Below are 23,175 nucleotides of genomic sequence, written 5' to 3'. Positions count from 1 at the left end.
CTAGTATCAACGAAGATGACAATGCCGAGACGAGAAGACATTCGAAATAGAAAAAGAGATCAAGTCTTTCATCAGTAAGCTTTGAGGACAAAGCTTTTTGAAGGGGAAGGCTATGTTATGAATATAATTCATAATAAAATAATAAATGTAAATATAAATATAATAATAATAAACAATAATTAATTAACTAATGATTAGTTAGTTAGTAATGAAGAGGCATGTTTTAGAGACATGACCATTCGTGAAAGGGCACCTGCCTAGGGTATATAAGAGGGCCCTCATTATCATTTGTAATCATCCTACATCAATTCTTTATACAATATACAATTTACAAACACTGTCCTACAATGGATGTCTTTATCTACGAAGTATTCTAATATTTTCGTTGCGTATACGACTTTTGGTCATTACAAAGACCCACACATTGCATAATCTGAAAAGTCGAGAGAAAACTGCATGCAATAGGAGAACCCTCATGACCATAAATCTGAAGTCCATACAAGTAAACAAAAGTAAAAAAAAAAAGTCTTAGAGATGAATTTCAAGGTTTTTTTCAAGTTGTCCAATATGAATTTTAAAGTTTTTTCAGCAATCTTCGCTTGAGATTTGCTTCACAATTGGATTCTAACTGAATCTTAATGAATCCAGCAATGTGAATCCAACGTACACATAATGTACAAGAGATTGAGCAGAGGGAGCATGATCAAGTTAAAATCAAGGATGTGTTACCAATAGTGGGCAAGAAAATTTGAGGTCCCAAGATATGTATCATGACGAAGGGGTTGTTTCCACATGTTTTGATACATATTCTTCCCTTGAGGAGCGTTTTCCAATGCATCACACAATTCCCAAGGCAACGTTATGTATTTGGACGCATGACATATCATTTAGTTGGTGTTTGGCATGATGTACAAGCAATAACAAGGCATGCCCTTCAGCAGATAAGAACACTTGCAATCTACAATCTGGAGCAGAATGGGGTGGCAGAAAGGAAAAACAGGACTATTGTAGAAGCAGCTAGGGCCATGTTGTATGATCGGGATATGCCAAAATTCTTGTGGGAAGAACCATGCAACACAGCTGTCTACGTTCAAAACAGGACTCCTCATTGGGCATTGGGCAAGATTACTACAGAGAAATTCTTCGTTGGGAAGACATCTGAAGACAGTCATTTCAGGATATTTGGGAGTTTGGCATATTGTCGCATACCCAAAGAAAAGAGGAAGAAGTTGGATCAGACTGCAGAAAAGGGGTATCTGGCAGGATATAGCGAGAACGCCAAGGCATACAGGATCTATCTTCCAGGGAGCAGGAAGGTAGTAGTACGACGAGATGTAAAGTTCATGGAGGACAGAGATTTCAGAAGATCTCGCGAAATGCCTTCCAAGGAGCAGTCAAAAGAGGATCCATTGGTCATACCTCTTCAACCAACGGAAGTGAACAATCCTTTCTCAGATCAGGAAGATTCTCAGGATGAGGAAGAGGAGCTAACAGAAGCACCTGTTGGCAAAAGAAGAACCAGCAAGGAACTTCGTCAGATTCTACGTGATGCAGAGAACTTCATCGGAGAGCCAAGGAACAGTAAAAGGGAGCGAAAACAACCAGACAGGTATCAGACGTTAGTAGCTCAGGATGGAGAGCCTGCTAGCTTCAAGGAGGCAGCTTAGCATCAAGTCTGGCTAGATGCGATGGTGGAGGAGTACAACTCCATAATGGTAAACGATGTCTGGGAGGTGGTGTCAAGACCTCAAGACAGATCTGTGGTAGGTTCACGATGGATCTACAAGATCAAATATGCTGCGGACGATAGTATTGAAAAATACAAGGCCAGGTTTGTGGCTACGAGCTATGCTCAAAAGAAAGGGATTGACTATGAGGAAACCTTAGCCCCGGTAGCCAGGTATACATCTATTAGGACCGTGATATCTCTTGCAGCCCAGATGGGATGGGAGATCCATCAGATGGATGTCAAGACAGCATTTCTGAATGGGGTAATAGAAGAAGTATACATTGAACAACCAGAGGGCGTTGAAACTCATGAGAAGAAGTCTCATGTATGCAGACTGAAAAAAGCCTTGTATGGGCTAAAGCAGGCACAAAGAGCGTGGTATGGTCGAATAGATGGCTACTTGCAGAAGATGGGGTTTGTCAAGAGTGACGTGGATCTAAATCTCTAGTATCTAGTCGTAGAGAGGGAGCCACTTATCTTAGTATTATATGTGGATGATCTCTTCCTGACAGGATCATCCAGACTCATTGAAGACTCCAAGAAGAATCTAGCCACAGAGTTCGATATGAAGGATATGGGACGAATGCACTATTTCCTAAGGTTGGAAGTGAGAAAGGAGAAATCTTCCTTGGGCAAGGAAGGTATGCTACAGAAATCTTGAAAAGATTCGAGATGGGAGATTGTAGACCTATGGCTACGCCAATGATCACCAACTGGAAGAAGATTGATGCATCAGAAGACAAGGATGTCAATCCCAGCCTATACCGACAGCTCGTAGGGTCCCTGATGTATCTAGTCAATACCAGGCCAGATATTTGCTACGCTTTAACCACCCTCAATCAGTTCATGGTGGAACCAAAGAGGGCTCACTGGGCAGCAACCAAGCACGTTCTCAGGTATTTACAGGGAACGGTTGATTATGGGCTCTTGTACAAAAAGGGGAAGGATATCAGTTTGAGTCGATTTACTGATGCAGATTGGGCAGGAAGTTTAGTGGATTGGAAAAGTACCTCTGGGTACTGTCTCAACATTGGATCAGGAATAACCTCCTGGTGCAGTAGGAAACAGAAGTTTGTGGCTCTGAGCTTGTCTGAGGCAGAATATATGGCAGTAAGCACAGCTTTGTGTGAGGCCATATGGCTTAGAAAACTGTTGGTAAACCTATTCCGAAGAAATATGGAGGCAACCAGGATCATGTGTGATAATCAGAGTTACATCAAACTCTCTGAGAATCTAGTATTTCATGATAGGTCGAAGCATATTGATATCCGGTGTCACTTTGTCAGAGACTGTGTCCAACAAGGAGCTACACAATTGAGCTACACTCCTACAGGGGAACAAGTGGCAGATATCCTCACCAAGGCCCTTGGAAAGTCAAAATTTGACTACTTCAGGGAAAAGATGGGGATGGTAAAGAACCCCTTTCAGAAGTAATGTGTTAGCAGCACGAAGGAAGAGGGAGTTGCAATGCAGATGCAGTGTTGGTAGAAAGGACCAACAGCAGCACAGATGCAAAGGGAGGAGAAAGGACCAGCAGTAGCACGGATGCAAAGGACGTTGTCATACAAATGCAGTAGTGGCAGTAACAGAGTCATGGGCAGTAGTACAGGAGGCAGCAGTGCAGAGGATGTTGGGCAGGAAGGCCTAGCATCAGCACAGGTACTGATGCTGGATGATCAGAGTAATACTCAGTGAGGAGTATTGCTAGAGCACAGTCCTCGCTAAGAAGGAGTGTTGATTTGGGATAGCATCGGATGTGCTCTAGCCACGAAATTTGGTGGAGAGGTTGGGGCACATAAGATCTCCAATACCCAGAAAGGGTTTGGGCAGATTCTAAACAGATCAGGAGATATTAAAATAATTAATAGTTTTAATGGAGTCCCTAAGTCTAAACTTAGGGAAAATAAAATATTAATGTGTATTAATATGAATCTGTGTTAGAATGGTCCAAAAGACATGTCAAGCCAGATCAAATCTTAGTTGTTGATTAGGGACGTAATCTCAGCCGTTGAGATGTCAACAGAAAAAGTATAAGAGGCTTGAGGGGCACTTGGAGAAAACACTGAGGGAGACCAGACAGTTCAATTCTAGAGCGGGGTTTGCTGAGAAATTGAACCAATGGTCTGGAGAGCAGTCAGGAGGCAACAAGTATGGAACAGAGAAACGGGAGATCAGCACAGAAGAGGCAGACGCAGAGCCAAAGGAAGCCACGCAAAGGCAGAGAGACAGTGTTGAGCTAGAAGGACCTACATCATCCACACAGAGGCTGCAGGAGTGACGCAAAAGCCCAAAGATGTTGCACAGAGCTTCAATATGCTGACGCAGAGGGTTTCAGGCTGACGCAGAGGGTTTCCGGCTGTAGCAGAGGTCAGAAGGGCCTACACATGGTTTAGAAAAGTGTTCGAAGTTTGTTTATCTGTGGGTAAGGCAGTTCGGCACCCCGTTGTACAAGAAAATTGCTGAATAATAAAATCCTCCCTTGTTGCACCGGTTTTCCCACATTAGGTTTTTCCGAGGACATTAGTCCAAAATAACTATGTCAATGTGTGCATATGTTTGTTTCTGTATTACGGTCTGATATCTGCAGCAGTATTTATTTTAATAACTTATGATGAAATAAGTAGGAAAAGTAAATCAGTTACTGCAGTGATAGAATTTTCACATGGGATCAGAGCAAGTAATCATAGATAGAAAGGGAAAATCATTTATGGGTCGAGACCACGATGCAGAGGCATCCACGTCAGGGGACTCATGCAGACTTTCAGAAGATTGCACATGAGAGAGAGATTTCGATTTCTCTATGTTGGCTTCCAAGTTGGAAGAAGAAGTGGCATGCATGACTAGTGCTACATCATCAGAAGTATGGTATATAGACAGTGGAGCCTCGTGGCATATGATGGGAATCAGAGAGTGTTTCTCAGAATATCAAGAAGAGAAGATGAACGTTCAAATCACCATGGGGAACAAGGCAAAGTGTACTCTAGTAGGCAAGGGTACCATAATTTTTCAGACAAAATCAGGAGAGCAATTTCATGCCACAAATGTGTTGCATGTGCCAGGATTGGGATGAACTTACTTTTTGTGTCACAACTACAAGGCAAGGGTTATGACGTCTACTTCATCAAGGAAAAGGTATACGTCAAACACCCGAGCTGGAAAAAGAAAGTGCAGATTGGGATCAAAAGTAATCAGTTGTACAGATTACAACTAGAATCTCCAATGGCACTAATAGGCAGTCATGGGGACAAAGACTTGAACGAACTATGGCACAGAAGGATGGCTCACTTACACCATGGAGCTTTGAGAATTCTCAGGAGCACAGTAACAGGAGTTCTGGACCTGAGTACGGAATGAGATGATGTATGCAGGGGATGCGCTCTAGGAAAGTATGCCAAGGCAACATTTCCTAGGAGCAACCACAGGGCCAAGAGTGTACTAGGATTGATACACTCAGATATCTGCAGACCTATGTTCGTCAAGGCTCTCAGCGGTGCCGAGTATTTCCTTCCCTTCATTGATGACCACTCAAGGAAAACTTGGATCTATTTTCTGAAAACCAAGGATGAGGTTTTCTGTCGATTCAAGTAGTTCAAGGCTCTAGTGGAGAATCTGACAAGTAAGAAAATAAAAGTCTTGCGCTCAGATAATGGTGGAAAATATGTTGATAAGGACTTCACTGATTATTGCGCTAAGGAGGGCATCAAAAGACAGTGGACAGCTCCCTACAATCCATAGCAGAGTGGAGTGGCAGAAAGGAAAACCAGGACTATTGTAGAAGCAGCTAGGGCCATGTTGTATGATCAGGATATGCCAAAATTCTTGTAGGCAGAAGCATGCAACATAGTTGTCTACGTTCAGAACAGGACTCCTCATCGGGCATTGGGCAAGATTACTCCAAAGAAAGTCTTTGCCGGGAAGACACCTGAAGTCAGTCATTTCAGGATATTTGGGAGTTTGTCATATTGTCGCATACCTGAAGAAAAGAGGAAGAAGTTGGATCAGACTATAGAAAAGGGGTATCTGGCAGGATATAGCGAGAACACCAAGGCATACAGGATCTATCTTCCAGGGAGCAGGAAGGTAGTAGTACGACGAGATGTAAAGTTCATGGAGGACAGAGCTTTCAGAAAATCTCGCGAAATTCCTTCCAAGGAGCAGTCAAAAGAGGATCCGTTGGTCATACCTCTTCAACCAATGGAAGTGAAGAATCCTTCCTCAGATCAGGAAGATTCTCAGGATGAGAAAGAGGAGCTAACAGAAGCCCCTGTTAGCAGAGGAAGAACCAGCAGGGAACTTCGTCAGATTCTACGTGATGTAGAGAACTTCATCGGAGAGCCAAGGAACAGTAAAAGGGAGCGAAAATAGCCAAATAGGTATCAGGCGTTAGTAGCTCAGGATGGAGAGCCTACTAGTTTCAAGGAGGCAGCTCAGCATCAAGTCTGGCTAGATGCGATAGTGGAGGAGTATAACTCCATAATGGTAAACGATGTCTGGGAGGTGGTGTCAAGACCTCAAGACAGATCTGTGGTAGGTTCAAGATGGATCTACAAGATCAAATATGCTGCGGACGACAATATTGAAAAATACAAAGCCAGGTTTGTGGCTAAGTGCTATGCTTAAAAGGAAGGGATTGACTATGAGGAAACCTTCCCCCCGGTAGCCAGGTATACATCTATTAGGACCGTGATATCTCTTGCAGCCCAGATGGGATGGGAGGTCCATCAGATGGATGTCAAGACAGAATTTCTGCATGGGGTAATAGAAGAAGTATACATTGGACAACCAAAGAGCGTTGAAACGCATGAGAAGAAGTCTCATGTATGCAGACTGAAAAAAGCCTTGTATGGGCTAAAGCAGGCACAAAGATCGTGGTATGGTGGAATAGATGGCTACTTGCAGAAGATGGGGTTTGTCAAGAGTGACGTGGATCTGAATCTCTACTATCTGGTCGTAGAGAGCGAGCCACTTATCTTAGTATTATATGTGGATGATCTCTTCCTGACAGGATCATCTAGACTCATTGAAGACTGCAAAAAGAATCTAGCCACAGAGTTCGATATGAATGATCTGGGATGAATGCCCTATTTCCTAAGGTTGGAAGTTTGGCAGCAGAAAGGAGAAATCTTCCTTGGGCAAGGAAGGTATGGTACAGAAATCCTAAAAAGGTTCGGGATGGGAGATTGTAGACCTATGGCTATGCCAATGATCACCAACTGGAAGAAGATTGATGCATCAGAAGACAAGGATGTCGATCCCAGCCTATACCGACAGCTCATAGGGTCCCTGATGTATCTAGTCAATACCAGGCCAGATATTAGCTACGCTTTCAACACCCTTAGTCAGTTCATGGTGCAACCAAAGAGGGCTCACTGGGCAACAGCCAAGCACGTTCTCGGGTATTTACAGGGAACAGTTGATTATGGTCTCTTGTATGAAAAGGGGAAGGATATCAGTTTGAGTGGATTTACTGATGCAGATTGGGCAGGAAGTTCAGTGGATCTGAAAAGTACCTCTGGGTACTATCTCAACATTGGATCCAGAATAACCTCCTGGTGCAGTAGGAAATAGAAGTTCGTGGCTTTGAGCTCATCTGAGGCAGAATATATGGCAGTAAGCACAGCTTCGTGTGAGGCCATATGGCTTAGAAAACTGCTGGTAAACCTATTTCGAAGAAATATGGAGGCAACCAATATCATGTGTGATAATCAGAGTTACATCAAACTCTCTGAGAATCTAGTATTTCATGATAGGTCGAAGCATATTGATATTCGGTGTCACTTTGTCAGAGATTGTGTCCAACAAGGAGCTATACAGTTGAGCTACACTCCTACAAGGGAACAAGTGGCAAATATCCTCACCAAGGCCCTCGGAAAGTCAATTTGACTACTTCAGGGAAAAGATGGGGATGGTAAAGAACCCCTTTCAAAAGTGTTGTGTTAGCAGCACAAAGGAAGAGGGAGTTGCAGTGCAGATGCAGTGTTGGGAGAAAGGACCAACAGCAGCACAGATGCAGAGGGAGTTGCAGTGCAGATGCAGTGCTGGGAGAAAGGACCAGCAGCAGCACGAATGTAGAGGGAGCTGTCGTACAGATGCAGTAGTGGCAGTAACAGAGTCATGGGCAGCAGTACAAGAGGCAGCAGTGCAGAGGATGTTGGGTAGGAAGGCCTAACATCAGCATAGGTACCAATGTTGGATGATCAAAGTAATACTCAGTGAGGAGTATTGCTAGAGCACAGTCCTCGCTAAGGAGTGTTGATTTGGGATAGCATCGGATGTGCTCTAGCCACGAAATTTGGTGGAGAGGTTGGGGCACATAAGATCTCCAATACCCAGAAAGGGTTTGGGCAGATTCTAAACAGATCAGGAGATATTAAAATAATTAATAGTTTTGATGGAGTCCCTAAGTCTAAACTTAGGGAAAATAAAATATTAATGTGTATTAATATGAATCTGTGTTAGAATGGTCCAAAAGACATGTCAAGCCAAATCTAATCTTAGTCGTTGATTAGGGACTTAATCTCGGCCATTGAGATGTCAACAGAAAAAGTATAAGAGGAGGATTGAGGGGCACTTGGAGAAAACACTATGGGAGACGAGTCAGTTCAATTCTGGAGTGGGGTTTGCTGAAAAATTGAACCAGTGGTCTGGAAAGCAGTCAGGAGGCAGCAAGTATGGAACAGAGAAACGGGAGATCAGTGCAGAAGAGGTAGATGCAGAGCCAGAGGAAACCACGCAGAGGCAGAGAGACTGCGTTGAGCCTGAAGGGCCTGCGTCATCCATGCAAAGGTTGCAGGAGTGACGCAGAAGCCTAGAGAGGTTGCGCAGAGCTTCAGTAGGCTGACGCAGAGGGTTTCAGGCTGACATAAAGGGTTTTCGGCTGTAGCAGAGGTCAGAAGGGCCTACACATGGTTTAGAAAAGTGCTAGAAGTTTGTCTATCTGTGGGTAAGCCAGTTTGGCACCCCATTGTACAAGAATATTGCTGAATAATAAAATCCTCCCTTGTTGCACTGGTTTTCCCACATTGGGTTTTTCCGGGGACATTAATCCAAAATAACTGTGTCAATGCGTGCATATGCTTATTTCTATATTACATGTGATATTTGCAACAGTATTTATTTTAATGTTTGTTGAAGTAATTTCATGAAGAACTTATGATGAAATAAGTAGGAAAAGTAAATCAGTTGCTGCAGTGATAGAATTTTCACACAAATCATGGAATCAAGTGGACACTTCATAGTGGCATGCCCTTCCATAGTGGGCACTAACATGTACAGGTGTCTCCAAGCTCAATAAGGTGGTTAACCAAGGACCCTATTAAGTGGTTTCTACCTCTAAAGGGCGTGACATGTTCATGGTACATCCATCAAGCGGTAGGTGGCATGTGATATAATGGTAGAACGGAATGGAGCATCAAGGGAAGGCCCCAAGCCACATGCCACAGTACAAGGGTAGCCATAATACGGGAAGCCCACACTTGGGTGTATGAATGTAGGTGGAGCAATCGTGGTACGAATTACCCTGACCTTTGTTTTTCAACCCATCTTCATATGCCTTTTTCCTTTTATTGGTTTTCTCTTATAATTGTTCAGGGCTCTGGGGATGAGAGCATGATGTGTGGGATACAACAGTGATTACCCCGTTAAGGTGAGGTAGCTCATCGCCCACCAAGGGTTGGGACAATCATGGGTTCCTTAATGATGACAGGGGTCAATGTAAGGGACCTTAGGAACCAGGGTGAGGGCCATAATGATAGGGGTAGTGCTAATGTTTAGCCTTTTCCCAAGTGCTAAATGTGTATGTCTCAGCCATCTTTTACATTTTATGGTATGTTTCTTGTTGATAGTGGCCAAAATATGCTTTTTCTTTTCTTTTTAGCTGAATCAACCTCCGAGGCATCGTTCCAGGCCCGACCCAAGAACAAGGGGAGGGTGAAGCTAACTCCTTGTGGACCCAGTGGAAAAATGTGGACCTGGGTGGGAAAAGTGATGAATGGGGCTATAATAAGCGAAGGGGAGGTGAAGTATATGGTATTTGGAAGTGGGACCACGCAACCAAAATCGGGGTTTCCTAAGTAGTGCCATCCCTAAAGCTAGTAGCCAGTAAAGGAGACCTCACGGGCTAGGATACAAGGTTAACCATCAAATCGGGTAGAGTAGGCAAGAGTACAGACCAAGCCCACTCTTTCCATCAAATGCCCCCACCAGTCCATGCCCCAAAGCATCGATGATGTGAGAAAATCAGAAAGGCAGAAAGATTTTCTTTATATTGATAACTACTTGTGATATTCTTATGTTTTCTTATGTTCCTCTTTTAATCATAGTTCATCAAGCAATTACCAAAACAATAGCACAAAGTTCACACACACCAGATGTAGGAGGACAGCCAGAGCAAAACCCTATCTAGGGAAAACCCAGTCAACAACTCTTCCTTAATAACTTCACGAGATAATCCAAGACTCTTGACCTAAACACGGCTTCCTCCACACCAAGTCAATGCTTTCTTCCTTTTGTAGATGATAAGAACTTCGACTTTGCAGCAGCAACTTCGACCTAGCAGCAACAACTTCGACCCAACAGAATTTTGACCCAGCAATTAGCCCAGCAAATACTTTGACCCAACAGCAGCACTTCGTCCTTCCAGCAAATCCACACGAGTGAGAGAGACAAACCCAAAAACTTCGATCTTCCTTCTTCCAGCAAATCTACTCCTCTTACAACTTCACACTTCTTTTGCTCTTCTTCTTGGATATCAAACTTGAGTGAGAGAGAGTGCTCCAAATGAATTCAAACTGCTCCAATATACATACATACATACATACATACATACATACATACATATATATATATATATATATGCTTCTAATGAGGTCGAATTACCCTGTTTGAGGCCGAGTTGGTGTGGAGGTGACAAATGACTTATTTGACTCAATAATAAATCTTTTTTACATGATTCAAAAGCCCAAGAAGGGTCTCTTTAAATGGACAATGACTCAGAATAAATCCTAGAAGTCTCACTGGGGACTTTGACCTAAAACATGATGAACCAAGCATGAAACCCATGCTTTAATAAGTCATAATAATAATAATAATTCCTTTTTCATTCCTTTGATAAATACATTTCATTGTGACTCAAATACAATTTATGAAGACCGGACCTAGTTACATTCTTCAACACATGATAAGTAAACAAAATTACCCAACTACACAATGAAAAGCCATACCTTCGGGGTCGAGAGGCCCACCTTCAAACATACAATCATAATAGATGGGCAAGGTACCACATGGTTGGCTCAAGTAGCGAAGATAGTGGCACATCGAGCTATTTGGTGGCTGCAAGGGGATGTTAGCTACCATCTGAGGACCATCTAGGAGAAAAATTTTCTCCTATGGATACTACCCATAGGTGGTGGGTAGCAGTTCCAACATACATATTCTTGCCATAAATCATTGTTGACTAAGTCACTACGCATATCATAAATCATCATTATGTATAAAATTGCCATTCATAAGATTATCCTATCATACTGTCAACATAAGTATTACATACAACATAATTGAGTCATGTACCATTGTCTCGATGTAGTGTAGATGGCAGTCTTACGTTATAGAGTATATGCGAGCTTATTACATACCATTAAGCCATACCTCATAGTATACAATGAACATAGAGTATTTCGAACCGCAATGCCACTACAACAAACTATGATGGCACTGAGTCACTATAATTACTAATCAGTGATGCCACTGAGAATGTAAGACCGATGCCTCTGAGTTGAATATGAGCCACTAAGCCACTATCACAGAAAACCGATAGAACGACCACAAAGAAACAATGTTATTGTTGTAGAGAAGTGTTGTCTCACAAAGTCCCGACTTTACTACTGAATGTGATGCCACGATGTAAAGATTATTGTATTGCAATGTTTACACAGAGAGAAATGCCACTGGAAATAACAAGCCACGTATAAAAGCGATCCAAAGAAATGTGCCACAGACTTGTATGCGAGAGAGATACGCCAAGCCACGAGCCACATAAATGCTAGACACCATAAACTCTAATGCAAGCACAGAGAAGAATAATGCGAACCACTACAGATCATATCACTTTGCGATGCAATTACGATACCTCTGTAAAATTGATCTGAGCCATGTGTCATAGAAGTAAATGCAAGCCACAGGACTACATGCGAACTTCAGATTGACGTTAACAAACCAATGAGATAATGTGACCTTTAGATTGAAGTCAGCGAACCAATTAGATAACGTGTGCTCCATATTGATGTCAACAAACCAATAATATAATTCGACCTTCAGATTGTAGTGAGCAAACCAATAACATAATGCAAGCTTCAAATTGAAGTCAACAAACCATCAGAGATATATAATATAAGATATCATAGAGAATGCAAACACTAAAAGCACCGAGCCACAGGGATCCTATGTGAATCACAGAGAGCCTCTTTTAATTTTGATCATTGCTATATCCCAAATTAGTCACAAGGGTTTCTTTTATATACAATTTCGATGGAATGTCTCCAGCTGACTTACAATCTTTGCAGGGAAACAGTTGAATTCATATTTTACTCCCATTCAAATAATATTTTTCCCTTGCTCAAATAATAATAATATTTCTTTATCCACATTTAAATTCTTCTTTGACCAATATAAATCCTCTTTGGGACACGAGGGTTTCTCTCGAGGACTTGGGGTTTCTATGGGGAAATTCATCCCATAGTTGCCCCACTTTTCAACAACGCCCAACCCCCACAGAAAACAAAAAAAAAAAAGGTACATAGGGGAGAGAGAAATATTGCATCCCCCATGTCCCTAAATGACATTTTAGAAGGAGATCCGTGTCTATATCAACCCTCATAGATGATTACATGATGGAAAATCCCAGAGCCTGGTGATCCTTAGTACTTACTAATGCCAATTCCATAACTTCATAAATAATAGAATCCAATTTAAGTTCTATAGTTCTACCAACCATAAAATACTAAAAACTATTAAGTTTGTTGAATTCTCAATGGATTTGAAATTCTACAAATAATGTCACATCACTTGGAGGCATCATCACAAATCACATCATCTTCTCTCTCTTGATTTGATTAGTTCGTACAGGTCTGAAATAGGAGATCTAAGCTCGCACGTGTGAAGGGAAGGAAGACTCTTTTGTTTGGTTCGTTGACTTTCTATGGGACAACTTTGACCAGCCTTTGACTTGGTTTGACTTGGATCATTTTGACTTGGAAATTCAGAATTTATCTCTATATTGGAACGCTGAATTGATTGGGCAAGATACTGAATTTTTCTGGGCAAGTTGACCAACCTTAACCATAGACTTTGATTGGGTTTGACCGCAGATCTATTAAGGCTTGACCACAGGCTTTATCTCTCCTTTGATCGAGTTTCTCGAGGCTACTTTGACAAGGTTTAACTAATGAAGGAAGGTCGAGTTCTTTGATTGTTTGACCGAGCCTTTCGGAGGTTGATTTTGTTGAGAAATCCATTAGGGCAGCATTAGGGTTTCTTATTTATTATATTTCTCTTTTACTTGACAACTCCTTGTGATTAGTTATTAGTTCTTCTTCATTATATTTTCATCATCAAGATAATTTCCAAAACTTCAAAGACAACAAGAGAACACAAAATGTAGGCACTCAGCCAGGGCTAAAACCCCTATGAAGGGGAAAACCCAATCAAACTCTTCCACTAGTAAATCAGATTGAGATGAACAAGACCTTTGACAATGACTTTACCCCTCCATCCATCAAGCCAGCCTTTATGAAGACAAATCAAACTTTCAAAGTTATATCAAGGAGAACATCTTAGAATTTCAGCTTTCTTTCTTTTACTCTTGCAATTTTCAGCCCATCTCCACAGCCCTGTATCTTTGGTCCTATTGAATTACATACTTTACATGAATGGCAGATCATTCGACTTCCAATCTCCTTCACATGGTCTTCTTTTCTTATGTAGACTCTTCTTCGCACTATCTTCCACTTCTAGGATTGCAGATCGAACTCCATTGACTTCACTTACTTGAATAGGTCGAACTCACAGCTATATATATAGTCATTGGAAGCTCCCTCAATAGGTCGACATGACTAGTTGGATAGCCAACTTGATGTATTTGAGGCCAACTTGATGGTGGAGGGGTTAACATGACTAGAATAAATAAATTTCTTAAAGACAATGAGCCCCAGAAGGGTCTTTATACATGATATTGACTTTTGACACAAAACACAAACCCTAGAGCACACAATGGGTGCTATGACCTATACAATTATGAAGACTGACACTAGTTACATTCTTCAAAAGATTTGACCATTCACTGGTTACGGCTTCTTTTGCTGCTATTGACTTTGACAGAATTTGCAAATTTGACTTGTTGACCAGAGTTGATTTTTTGGACTCATCTTTGATTGGAGATTGGATTGGTATTTGGGATAGTCAAGACTTTGACGTTTGACTCTTTGTTGATGAACTTGAACATTGTGTCTCTCTGCTAAACATTTGATGACAGTCTAATAGAAGAAGAATTTTGAAAGGGCTTTCCCCCTGGTGGGGTTTTTCCCTGGTCTTTGACCAAACTATTGTGTCTCTATTGTTCTTGGTTGTCTTCTATTGTGCATTTTGTTTATTGTTCTATCTACAATTGCTTATTGTTGCTAGAAGATTGAAATTATATTGGAAATTGATTGCTAATTGAAGAAGAATTGTAATAAGTGATTGTGTCAAGCATATAACACTGAAAAATTAACAAATTATAGTAAACATGTTATCCTTCAAAGACCTAGGGTTATTGATGACTGCATAGCATTAACCTTTGGATGTTACTATTCTTTCCTTCTTCGTAAGTTGTTTCAAGACACTATGGTAAGATGTCTTGTATTGTATATTGTACATGTTATCTTCCAAAGACCTGGGATTATTGATGATTGGATGGCATTAAACTTTGGATGATAGATCTTCATTTGAAATCTTGAGATGGACATATTACTTTCCATCTATCCCATGGATTCAGGGAACTATCCTTTTGCAACCAATGGATAAATTAAGTGTTTAAATTCCCTTACTATGACTTAGATAAATTAAGTGTTTAAGTGTTTAAGGTCTGGTCTATGACTTAGCTAAGCACATAAACACACTAGCAGTACTCAACAATAAACAACTTTGAACAACGAAATATATCAGCAGTGAAATCAATAACAGTACATAAGAAATATGGCCCAAATCGTGTTCCTTATTAGTCCATCAATAAGAAAACACTAGAGCTCTTGTACCAGGGATCATAGCCCTTTACAAACCCTGATACAAAGCTATAGTACACAGTCTTTTGACTGAAATTCTAGAGATGAGGCCTAGGACATTAGGCATTATCTGCCAATGAATAAAATACAAAATACAATCAACAAAATAGCCACTCACTTGGGCTGATTTCTTTAGCCACTGACCTCAGTATTATGTTGTACTTTTTGTAGCCCAACTCCTTTTGCTGCTACAGGCTTCCTTTAAACATCATCAGCTCCTTTTGACCACTATCTCCCTTGCTGCCTACCTGGCAGATTTCACAATCAGCTTCTTGAGTCTGGGTCAATCCCTTCAGCCCATGAACAACTTGCTGTACCTGTTGTTGGTCCTTTAACACATAGTAACCTCTTGTTTTCTATGATGTGTTGCTACAGCAGCCCTCCTGTAGCCTCATCTTCCTCTTGGAACAATTGCGGCCAGCCTTAACCATGCATTCCTTTCCCTATCCAACTATCTTTCAACCTCAGCCTACATATAACCCTTTCTACCACAAATTTCTCCACCTCAGCCTGGTTGTTTACCCTTTCCAGGCCTGGTTGTTTACCTTTTCCAGGCCCTTGGTCCCCTTTGATTAGAACCACTATGTACTTGTCTGAGTCTTGGACAGGTTATCCTAGCCCTGCAGATACCTTGATCAACCTCTGCCCTTTTGGATGCTCCTCAATCTGTCCTAACAGACCTCTGGCCCAACTTAGCCAGCCTTCTACTACCTCAAGCTCTCAAATAGGTTGTTCTAACCTTGATCTGTTCTCAGCCTAGGTTCTGGGCTGCCTTATCAGACATGCAACCACCACTCAGGACCTTCCTGAGGCAGATTTGACCCTCTCCCAACCTCAGACAGCAACGGCCCTCACATAGAGACTTTTATTTCAGACTTCAGTCCTCCTGGCAGGCTGCTAGGTCAAACCAGCCCTTCCATCCACTGAACTCGGGTCTCCAGTCTTTCTTCCGTGTTGCGGCTATCCTTCTCATGATCTGCAGCTCTCCTAGGGATACCTCTTGCTCAAGTGAAGTCACATCTCAACTTGTGACTAGGCCTCCCCTTTGGCCTCCATTTATACATATCACACATCCATAGGTTATTTCAGAGAACCCTTGATCATTTAGGGTTTTACCCACTCATCCTTTTAATGATTAATTAGAATATAAAATTAGTTATCTTGGGTCCCAAATCCACAGCTTTGGGTTCAAAACCCTAAAACTTGGATACTTTTCCCAACAAACTCCTTTTTGTGGGTTTTCTCCACTCGGAAATACCTTCCAAACTACCCAAATTTCAACATTAAGCAATGCATATACCTAGCTGACTACATAGGCATGCATTATATGTTTATGTATGACTTTTTTACCAAAAGTTGTGATCATAGGAACAAAAAACTTGTCTTTAACATCACTGATCTGGATCCCTTGTCATTTCCTCTTTAACCTTCAATCCACAACAAGCATTTCTTTGTCCTAGCTATATGGAAAGCTGTCCTTTTCTTCATGCTCATTACCATGCATTATTTATGCTCCAAGAATCATTCCTCTATCTTGCAACCTAGTAATGTGAAACTAGGATGCACAATTTTAGTAGAGATCTAGACCTATTCAATTTAACTATATGAATACCGATCTCTATTCTACAAAAATATTTTAGTTCCTATGAATAAATTGCTCCAATTTACTTCATTATGACCTAAGTTTTGTGTGCCTTCACTCTAGGAAGTTTTTCACAAATCACATATTATTCTAGTTATGTACATTGTTATCCTTAACATAGCAGGGAATTAAGGATCTTTATAACTTCAAGGAAATCAGTTTACTTCAAAAACTATTCTCTTACTGTTGTTTGTTTCCAATTCTATCTCTATAATTCATTGAAAAAATAAAATGGCTCCCGAGTCCTAATGCTTGCAGCTCAGCTAACAAAGATAAAGATAAAAATATCATGTTTTACATGCAAAATATAAAAAGTTAAAACAACAAAGTTATTTAACAATAAAATGGGATGTCGTTCTTCCAGCCATTTGTAATTACATGTATACATGCTTTCACACTAAGGGCATATCATCGTAATACAATGCATTTAAGGAAATCATTTGAATGTGTAAATAATGAATTCAAATAAAATAAAAACAAGCATATATTCCCAATAAAATTTCTCCTCTAATTATTCTATATAGCAATTTATGAGACAAACAATGCCAAGAAGTACCTGGTGTTGATGTGTTATGCGAATCATAAGCATTAGGCCAATGGCATCAAAGAAATTTGGAAGAATAGCGTTAAAATGCTCATCAATCACTGTAAATGGCCCTACAATTTTCCATGAGAAAATGAGCTAGGTGGTTAGGATAATAAAATCATTACCAAATTAAAAAAGAAAAAATAAATTGCTGATAGCTTAAATCTACTTCTAGACCATAAATGCCTTAATCCTTTTTCTCAAAACATATCAACATTCAAAATCTTTCACCAAAAAATGCAAACCTCCCAATCAAATCCCATCAAGATGGACCTAAAAATATAGAAAAATGGTAGTTAAGCAAATGAGATTGAAATAATGGCCTTACACATTGTATTGTAGACTTGACAAAGAATGAAACAACTATAAGCTAATGAACAATGAAATTGTTAGTAATACAAGATGGATTTCAACAAATTTACTTGTGCTCAAAGATTATATTTGTGAATTCATTCTCACTCTAGATCTCTCAGACGTATAATATTAGAGCACAAATAACTTCATTGAAATCCATCCTCTATTACTGCTAGTTGACTCCATGTCCAAGAGTTCGTTGGAAACACTGAGAGGGGGGCGAGTTAATATTTCTCTTCAATTAGTTAATTTTTACTTTATAGAGCACTAATCAACATTACCATCAAAGCATAACATGAATCCACCATTCAACGATGAATAGAATCAAAGACAGTGGACAGCAAAGAATATTTAGGTGGAAACCCTTTCGGCAGAAAAAGCATCGAACACTTCTTAATATTTGTCTTCAATAAATTGACATCAATAAGAAGCTCCAACTTCCAATTTTTCAGCAACTAAAGGAGGCTCCGACCCCCTGGTTTGCAGGCTCCAATCCCCTGGTTTGCAATCTCCAACCTAAAGGATGCTCCAACACCCTATTTGCAACTTCAATAGGAAGGAGCTCCAACGTCTAAGTTTACAGGCTCCAACCTGAAGGAAGCTCTGACTCCTTGGTTTTCCAACTTTGACTCGAAGGATGTTGCAACACCCTGCACGGGCTTCAACCTAAAGGAGACCCCACTCTCCTGTCTTGCACCACCCTACCACCCTACAAAGCAAGTTGCCACCTACCAGGAAGGCTCTAACCTTCAATTCATCACAGTGGACCGTGTTTCACAAATTTCAGACTGGATCCACCTGAGTTCAATACCAAAATAAATAATGTCAAAATACTCTATTGACTTTATTGATTAGGAATAATAGCATAAGATCATCAGCATGAACACCAACTTCTACTCAATGATCAAATCTGCTTCAACAATAAATCTCTACACAATCTTAAGCAACCTGCTCACCATATTTTCACCATGAATCTCACTTGTAACTAAAAGATGATTTTGCAATTCGTCTTCTATCCCTTTCTATTCTTCACGGATTTAGTGGTTAACACTAGGATTATCGAATCTATGAATCAAAGGTGCTTTGATGTTCCAAACCTCTAGATACTCAATGAATAGTTCCCCCCACAATTTATGGTTGGTAGCAAATCTCGATAGACTAAATCTTGATGAAAATATTCCTAACAATTTCCTTCACACTTCTCTTCACAATAGGAGACACAAATGTTGTGACAAAAGCACAATACCCTTCTGTCATTTTTTTGGTTGTTTTTTCTTTTCTTTTTTTAAATAATACCTCCTAATAAAAATGGTCAAGGAACTGCTACTAGTGAAGAATTCCAATTATAGCTGGAGATACTCTAGCAATAGATCATCTTCATGTCCCTTCTATAGCTATAGTGTTTAATTTGTAGTGGATAATCTTCTTCAAGGGACTCTTGCACATAAATTAGCCAAAAACCATGATTCTGGTCAAAGACCTGAAAAATTAGAGAAACCTTGAAATTTTGGGTATTGCTAGAAGCCAAAAAATGTATTGACAAGGGAAACGAAATTTTGACTAAAGGTCTAGTGGCTAAAGGCAAGGATCTGACTTTGTTCTAATAGCAAATGTGACAACCAATTTGGTCACCAATTAAATATCAAAAATATTGGAACAAAATAAACAAATCCATAAGGACAATAATAATATATGAAAATGTATTAGATTGAAAATGAATAGTGTGATAAAATACAATGATAACCTCATTATAAATGCCTAGGCGGGAGTGCCTTTCCACTAAGACACATGTCTTATCATTTGAAGTGTCTCTTCATTAATTATTTTTATTATTATTTATATTTATATATTTGTATTCATTATAGATTTGCACAGTTGAGATAGCTTGCTCAAAGCATGATTGACCTCAGATGGTTATTAACTTAGTTTTTCACTTAGTTGTTGAGGTTCTTGTCGAAGGGAGCGGTAGCTACAGAAGGTCTTCTGCATAGGCTTGGTACCGTAACATGTGGAAGACATTATTTGCCTCTTATAGGTGCTTGCTTGGTGGAGTAAGTGATTTATGTCTTCTTTCCTAAGTCTAACTGACAAAAAGTACAATAATTATGTAAACTAATTATTTTGGACTACTGAGTTATTTTCTAAGGATAGATAATTTAATTATTTAGGTCACTTAGAAAAAATCTCAACTATTAATCTCCAAGAAGGTTCTAAAAGGGAGACTGGGGTTAGGGATTTGGACTCCATGAATATTATAAAGGGAGCTTAGCAAGGAGGTGAAGACACAAGTTGTGTGAGCGAGTCATCATTCAAAGAAAGTGATTTTCTCTAAGTGTGAGTGGCTTTGTGGACCAGGAGCGCAGAGAAGGAGTAGGAGGAGATTGCAGATCCGAGTTGTCCAAGGGAGATTGATCTTATCTGGAGGAGGTCGAGTTGCTAGAGAGTTGAGGTGATCACAAACAACAAATAAGAATAAAGGAAGAAAGGAAATTACAGGTAATCAGTGCCATGGAGGTTAACTGTTGAGATTTCTAAGTATTACCCGTTAGAAATGTTATCTGTATTCTCTGGTTTATTTCGCCTACTTGTTTAATTACTAACAGGTTATTTAACCATATAAACACTGAAATAAACACAATACAGTCTCAACCATCTATAGATCAACAGCTGAAAGAAATAGACAAACACATAAAGGACACCATTATTTTTGGACAATCGTCCCAGGAAAAACCCAACTTGGGAAAACCGGTGCAGCAATTCTGAGGGTTATATTATTATGCAATCTTTCTGAGTACAACTGGGTGCCAAATTGGCTCACTCGACAGAGAAAATAATCTGGCAGTAATACCTCTCTCTTCGGAAGCAAATATTCTGAAAGTCTGCCCCACGAAACCCTCTCCAGCACAATCTGAAGCTTAGTGTCAGCCCTCCTGGCCTCTACGTCAGCCTGAAACCCTCTGTGTTAGCCCTCTGAGGCTCTGCGCAACCTCTATGGCCCTCTACATCACTCTTGCAGCCTCTGCGTGGATGACACAGGCCCTTCTAGCCTCTACGCAGTCTCTTCTACCTCTACGTGGCTCCCTCTAGCTCAGTGTTTGCCTCTCTACCTCTACGCTGGTCTTCCAGCACTATATCTGCCTCTCTTCCTCGTACTCACTACCCCTCGCTGCAAACTAATCACTGATTCGATTTCTCTTAGCAAACCCCGCTCTAGAAAATCGAATGACTGATCACTCTGGTGTGTCTCCAACTGACCCTCAAGCCTCCTCTTATACTTTTTTTGTTGAGTCTTCAACAACCGAGATTACATCTCTAATCAACGACTAAGATTAGATTTGGCTTGATCCATGTGATTTAGAACCTTCTAATCCAGTTTTATATTAATACCCATTAATATTTTATTTTTCCTAAGTTTAGACCTAGGAACTCCATTAAAAATATTAATTAATTTAATATCTCCTTCACCGGGCAAAATTTCCCCAAACCATTTCTGGGTCTTGGAGATCTCATGTGTGTTAGCCTCTCCACCAATTTTCATGGCTAGAGCACATTCGATGCTACCCCAAATCAACACTCCCTCTTAGCAAGGACTGTGCTCTAGCAATACTCCACCACTGAGCATCAGCCTGATTATACTGCAGCGGTACCTATGCTGATGCTTGGCCTCCCCGCCCAACATCCTTTGAACTGTTGCATCCTATACTGTTGCCCATGGCTTTGCCACTGCCACTGCTACATTTGTACAATAAATCCCTCTCCATTCGTGTTGTTGTTGGTCCTTTCTCCCAACACTACATCTGCACTGCAGTTCTCTCTCATCATGTTGCATCGTGTTACTGCTACTGCTACTGCACTGCAACTCAGTTACTGAGAAGTAAGTAACTGATCCACCCAACTACTGACATCCTTGTCAAGCTAGAAACACTCTCAATGTTGAAGTTCTCTCTGTCACTATCATGTGCTCCCTCTGCGCTGCTGCAACAACTCCTTGCCTCTCGCACCGTTGCAAACCTCTCTATGCCATCCCGCATTGTTGCAACCTCCTTTGTGCCTGTCGCACTGCTGCAAGCCCCTCTGCGTTGCTAGGGACTTTTGCATTTCTAGCACTCTTTACCGCTTCATCCGCATTCGTTTCTACTGACATCCGCCATCCTGCTACTCTCACTTCGAGGCTCCCATAGCCAAGTATAATCCAAGAGTTTAGGTACCTCAAGGATCCTGCCCCTCATCACCTGTAGTCTTCCTAATTATAGCTCGATGTCTCCCCACCTCTTCTCTAGAGGTACATGAGCACTCATGGCACAATCATCATCCTCCTCTACCTCCTTTTCTGCCTTCGCTGGCGCTGCCTTGGAGTCAAACGCCTCTCCCTTATTCTTCTTCCTCGGACACTGGTTCGCATAATGCCCCAGTTCCCCACAGTTGAAGCACTTTATCCTGGAGAGGTCCTTTTTCTTCCTCTTCCCATGTTCTCCTGCAGATGTCAGAGTTGCATCCTCTTCCTCCTCCTTCTTGACCCGGGCTCCTTTGTTGCTACTTCCTGTCTTGTTCAGTTGTCTGATCCAATGTTGCAGGAAGCATCCCCCACCCCGGTTCTAAGGCACAAAGCGCGTCCCGTGCAGATGCGTCCCGGAAAGCGCGATTCCAAAATTCGGAAGTGCGCTTCCGCCCGTTTTGGACGCTTCCTGGAAATTTCCGAAGCTTTCCTCTGAAGCGCGCTTCGTACTTCGGAGGGCGAAGCGTACGCTTCCGAAAAAGCGTCGTGCAAAAGAGAAGAAATGAGATTTTTTTTCTTTTTTTTTTTAATTTTAGCTGACTTGGCATAAAGGGGGTGGGTCCACCTTGGGTTAGGGTGAGGAATGAAGGGAATAAAGCCGCCATTCATTCCTCATTTGCTCATTTTGAGTTTATGAGAGTTGGAGAAGAGAAGAGAAGAGAGGAGAGGAGAAAAAAAGAGAGGAAAGGAGAGGAGAAGAGAGGAGAGCTTGGAGGAGTGAAGGAGGAGAAGCTAGGAGAAGGAGGAGGAGCTTGGAGCAAGAGCTTGGAGGACTTCATCTACAAGAGCTAAAGAGGTAAGTTCAAAGTTTCAAACCCCAAACTCCCTTATTTTTTTGACATTTTTTTTGTATTTTTCTCCTCCCTCTCCTACTCTTTCCTATTGTTTCTACTTGCTCCTTTACTTGCAGGTTGTCCACCACCTATATCCATATTCCAAGATGGTGTTCTTTTGGCTTCTATGTATCATTCCACTCTTGGTTTTAATGATGGCAAGGGGGAGTAGGAATAGAAGGGAAGAAGCACAAGAGGACAGTGGTCCCAATATGAGTGACCCAATGTATGATGAGGAGGAAGGGTTTGAAGAGGAAGGGGATGAACCTGAAGGGGAAATTGAAACACTAGATGGGAAAGCTGCATTAACACCCTTGTGGAACTATGTGACCAAACTTGATGGGGGAAAGGGTGGTGGAACTTACAAATTTGTGTGCCCTCATGGTTGTCATGGAGGAAAACCATATTGTGGTTCATATACCCATGTGAGGAGGCATCTTTG

At 41.0% G+C, this 23,175-nt stretch overlaps 1 protein-coding gene across 3 annotated transcripts in view; it reads right to left on the bottom strand.

Annotated features, from left to right (window-relative positions):
• The window catches only part of LOC149265076 (vacuolar protein sorting-associated protein 52 A-like), a 354,902-nt gene that overhangs the window by 108,213 nt on the left and 223,514 nt on the right, over positions 1 to 23,175 (bottom strand). For all 3 annotated transcript variants that reach the window (XM_089429125.1, XM_089429130.1, XM_089429133.1), the window contains one exon: positions 17,241 to 17,341. In XM_089429125.1, coding sequence (XP_089285251.1) covers positions 17,241 to 17,341 — 101 coding nt within the window. The remainder of the gene's footprint in view (positions 1 to 17,240; positions 17,342 to 23,175) is intronic.

This window comes from Pinus tabuliformis, chromosome 6 (assembly GCF_031772625.1).
Source record: "Pinus tabuliformis cultivar Carrire ecotype Pingquan chromosome 6, CPIR1, whole genome shotgun sequence".
In the NCBI taxonomy this organism is placed as follows: Eukaryota; Viridiplantae; Streptophyta; class Pinopsida; order Pinales; family Pinaceae; genus Pinus; species Pinus tabuliformis.
Note: the sequence above shows the minus strand (reverse complement) of the source record. Positions and strands in the feature narration are given on the sequence as shown.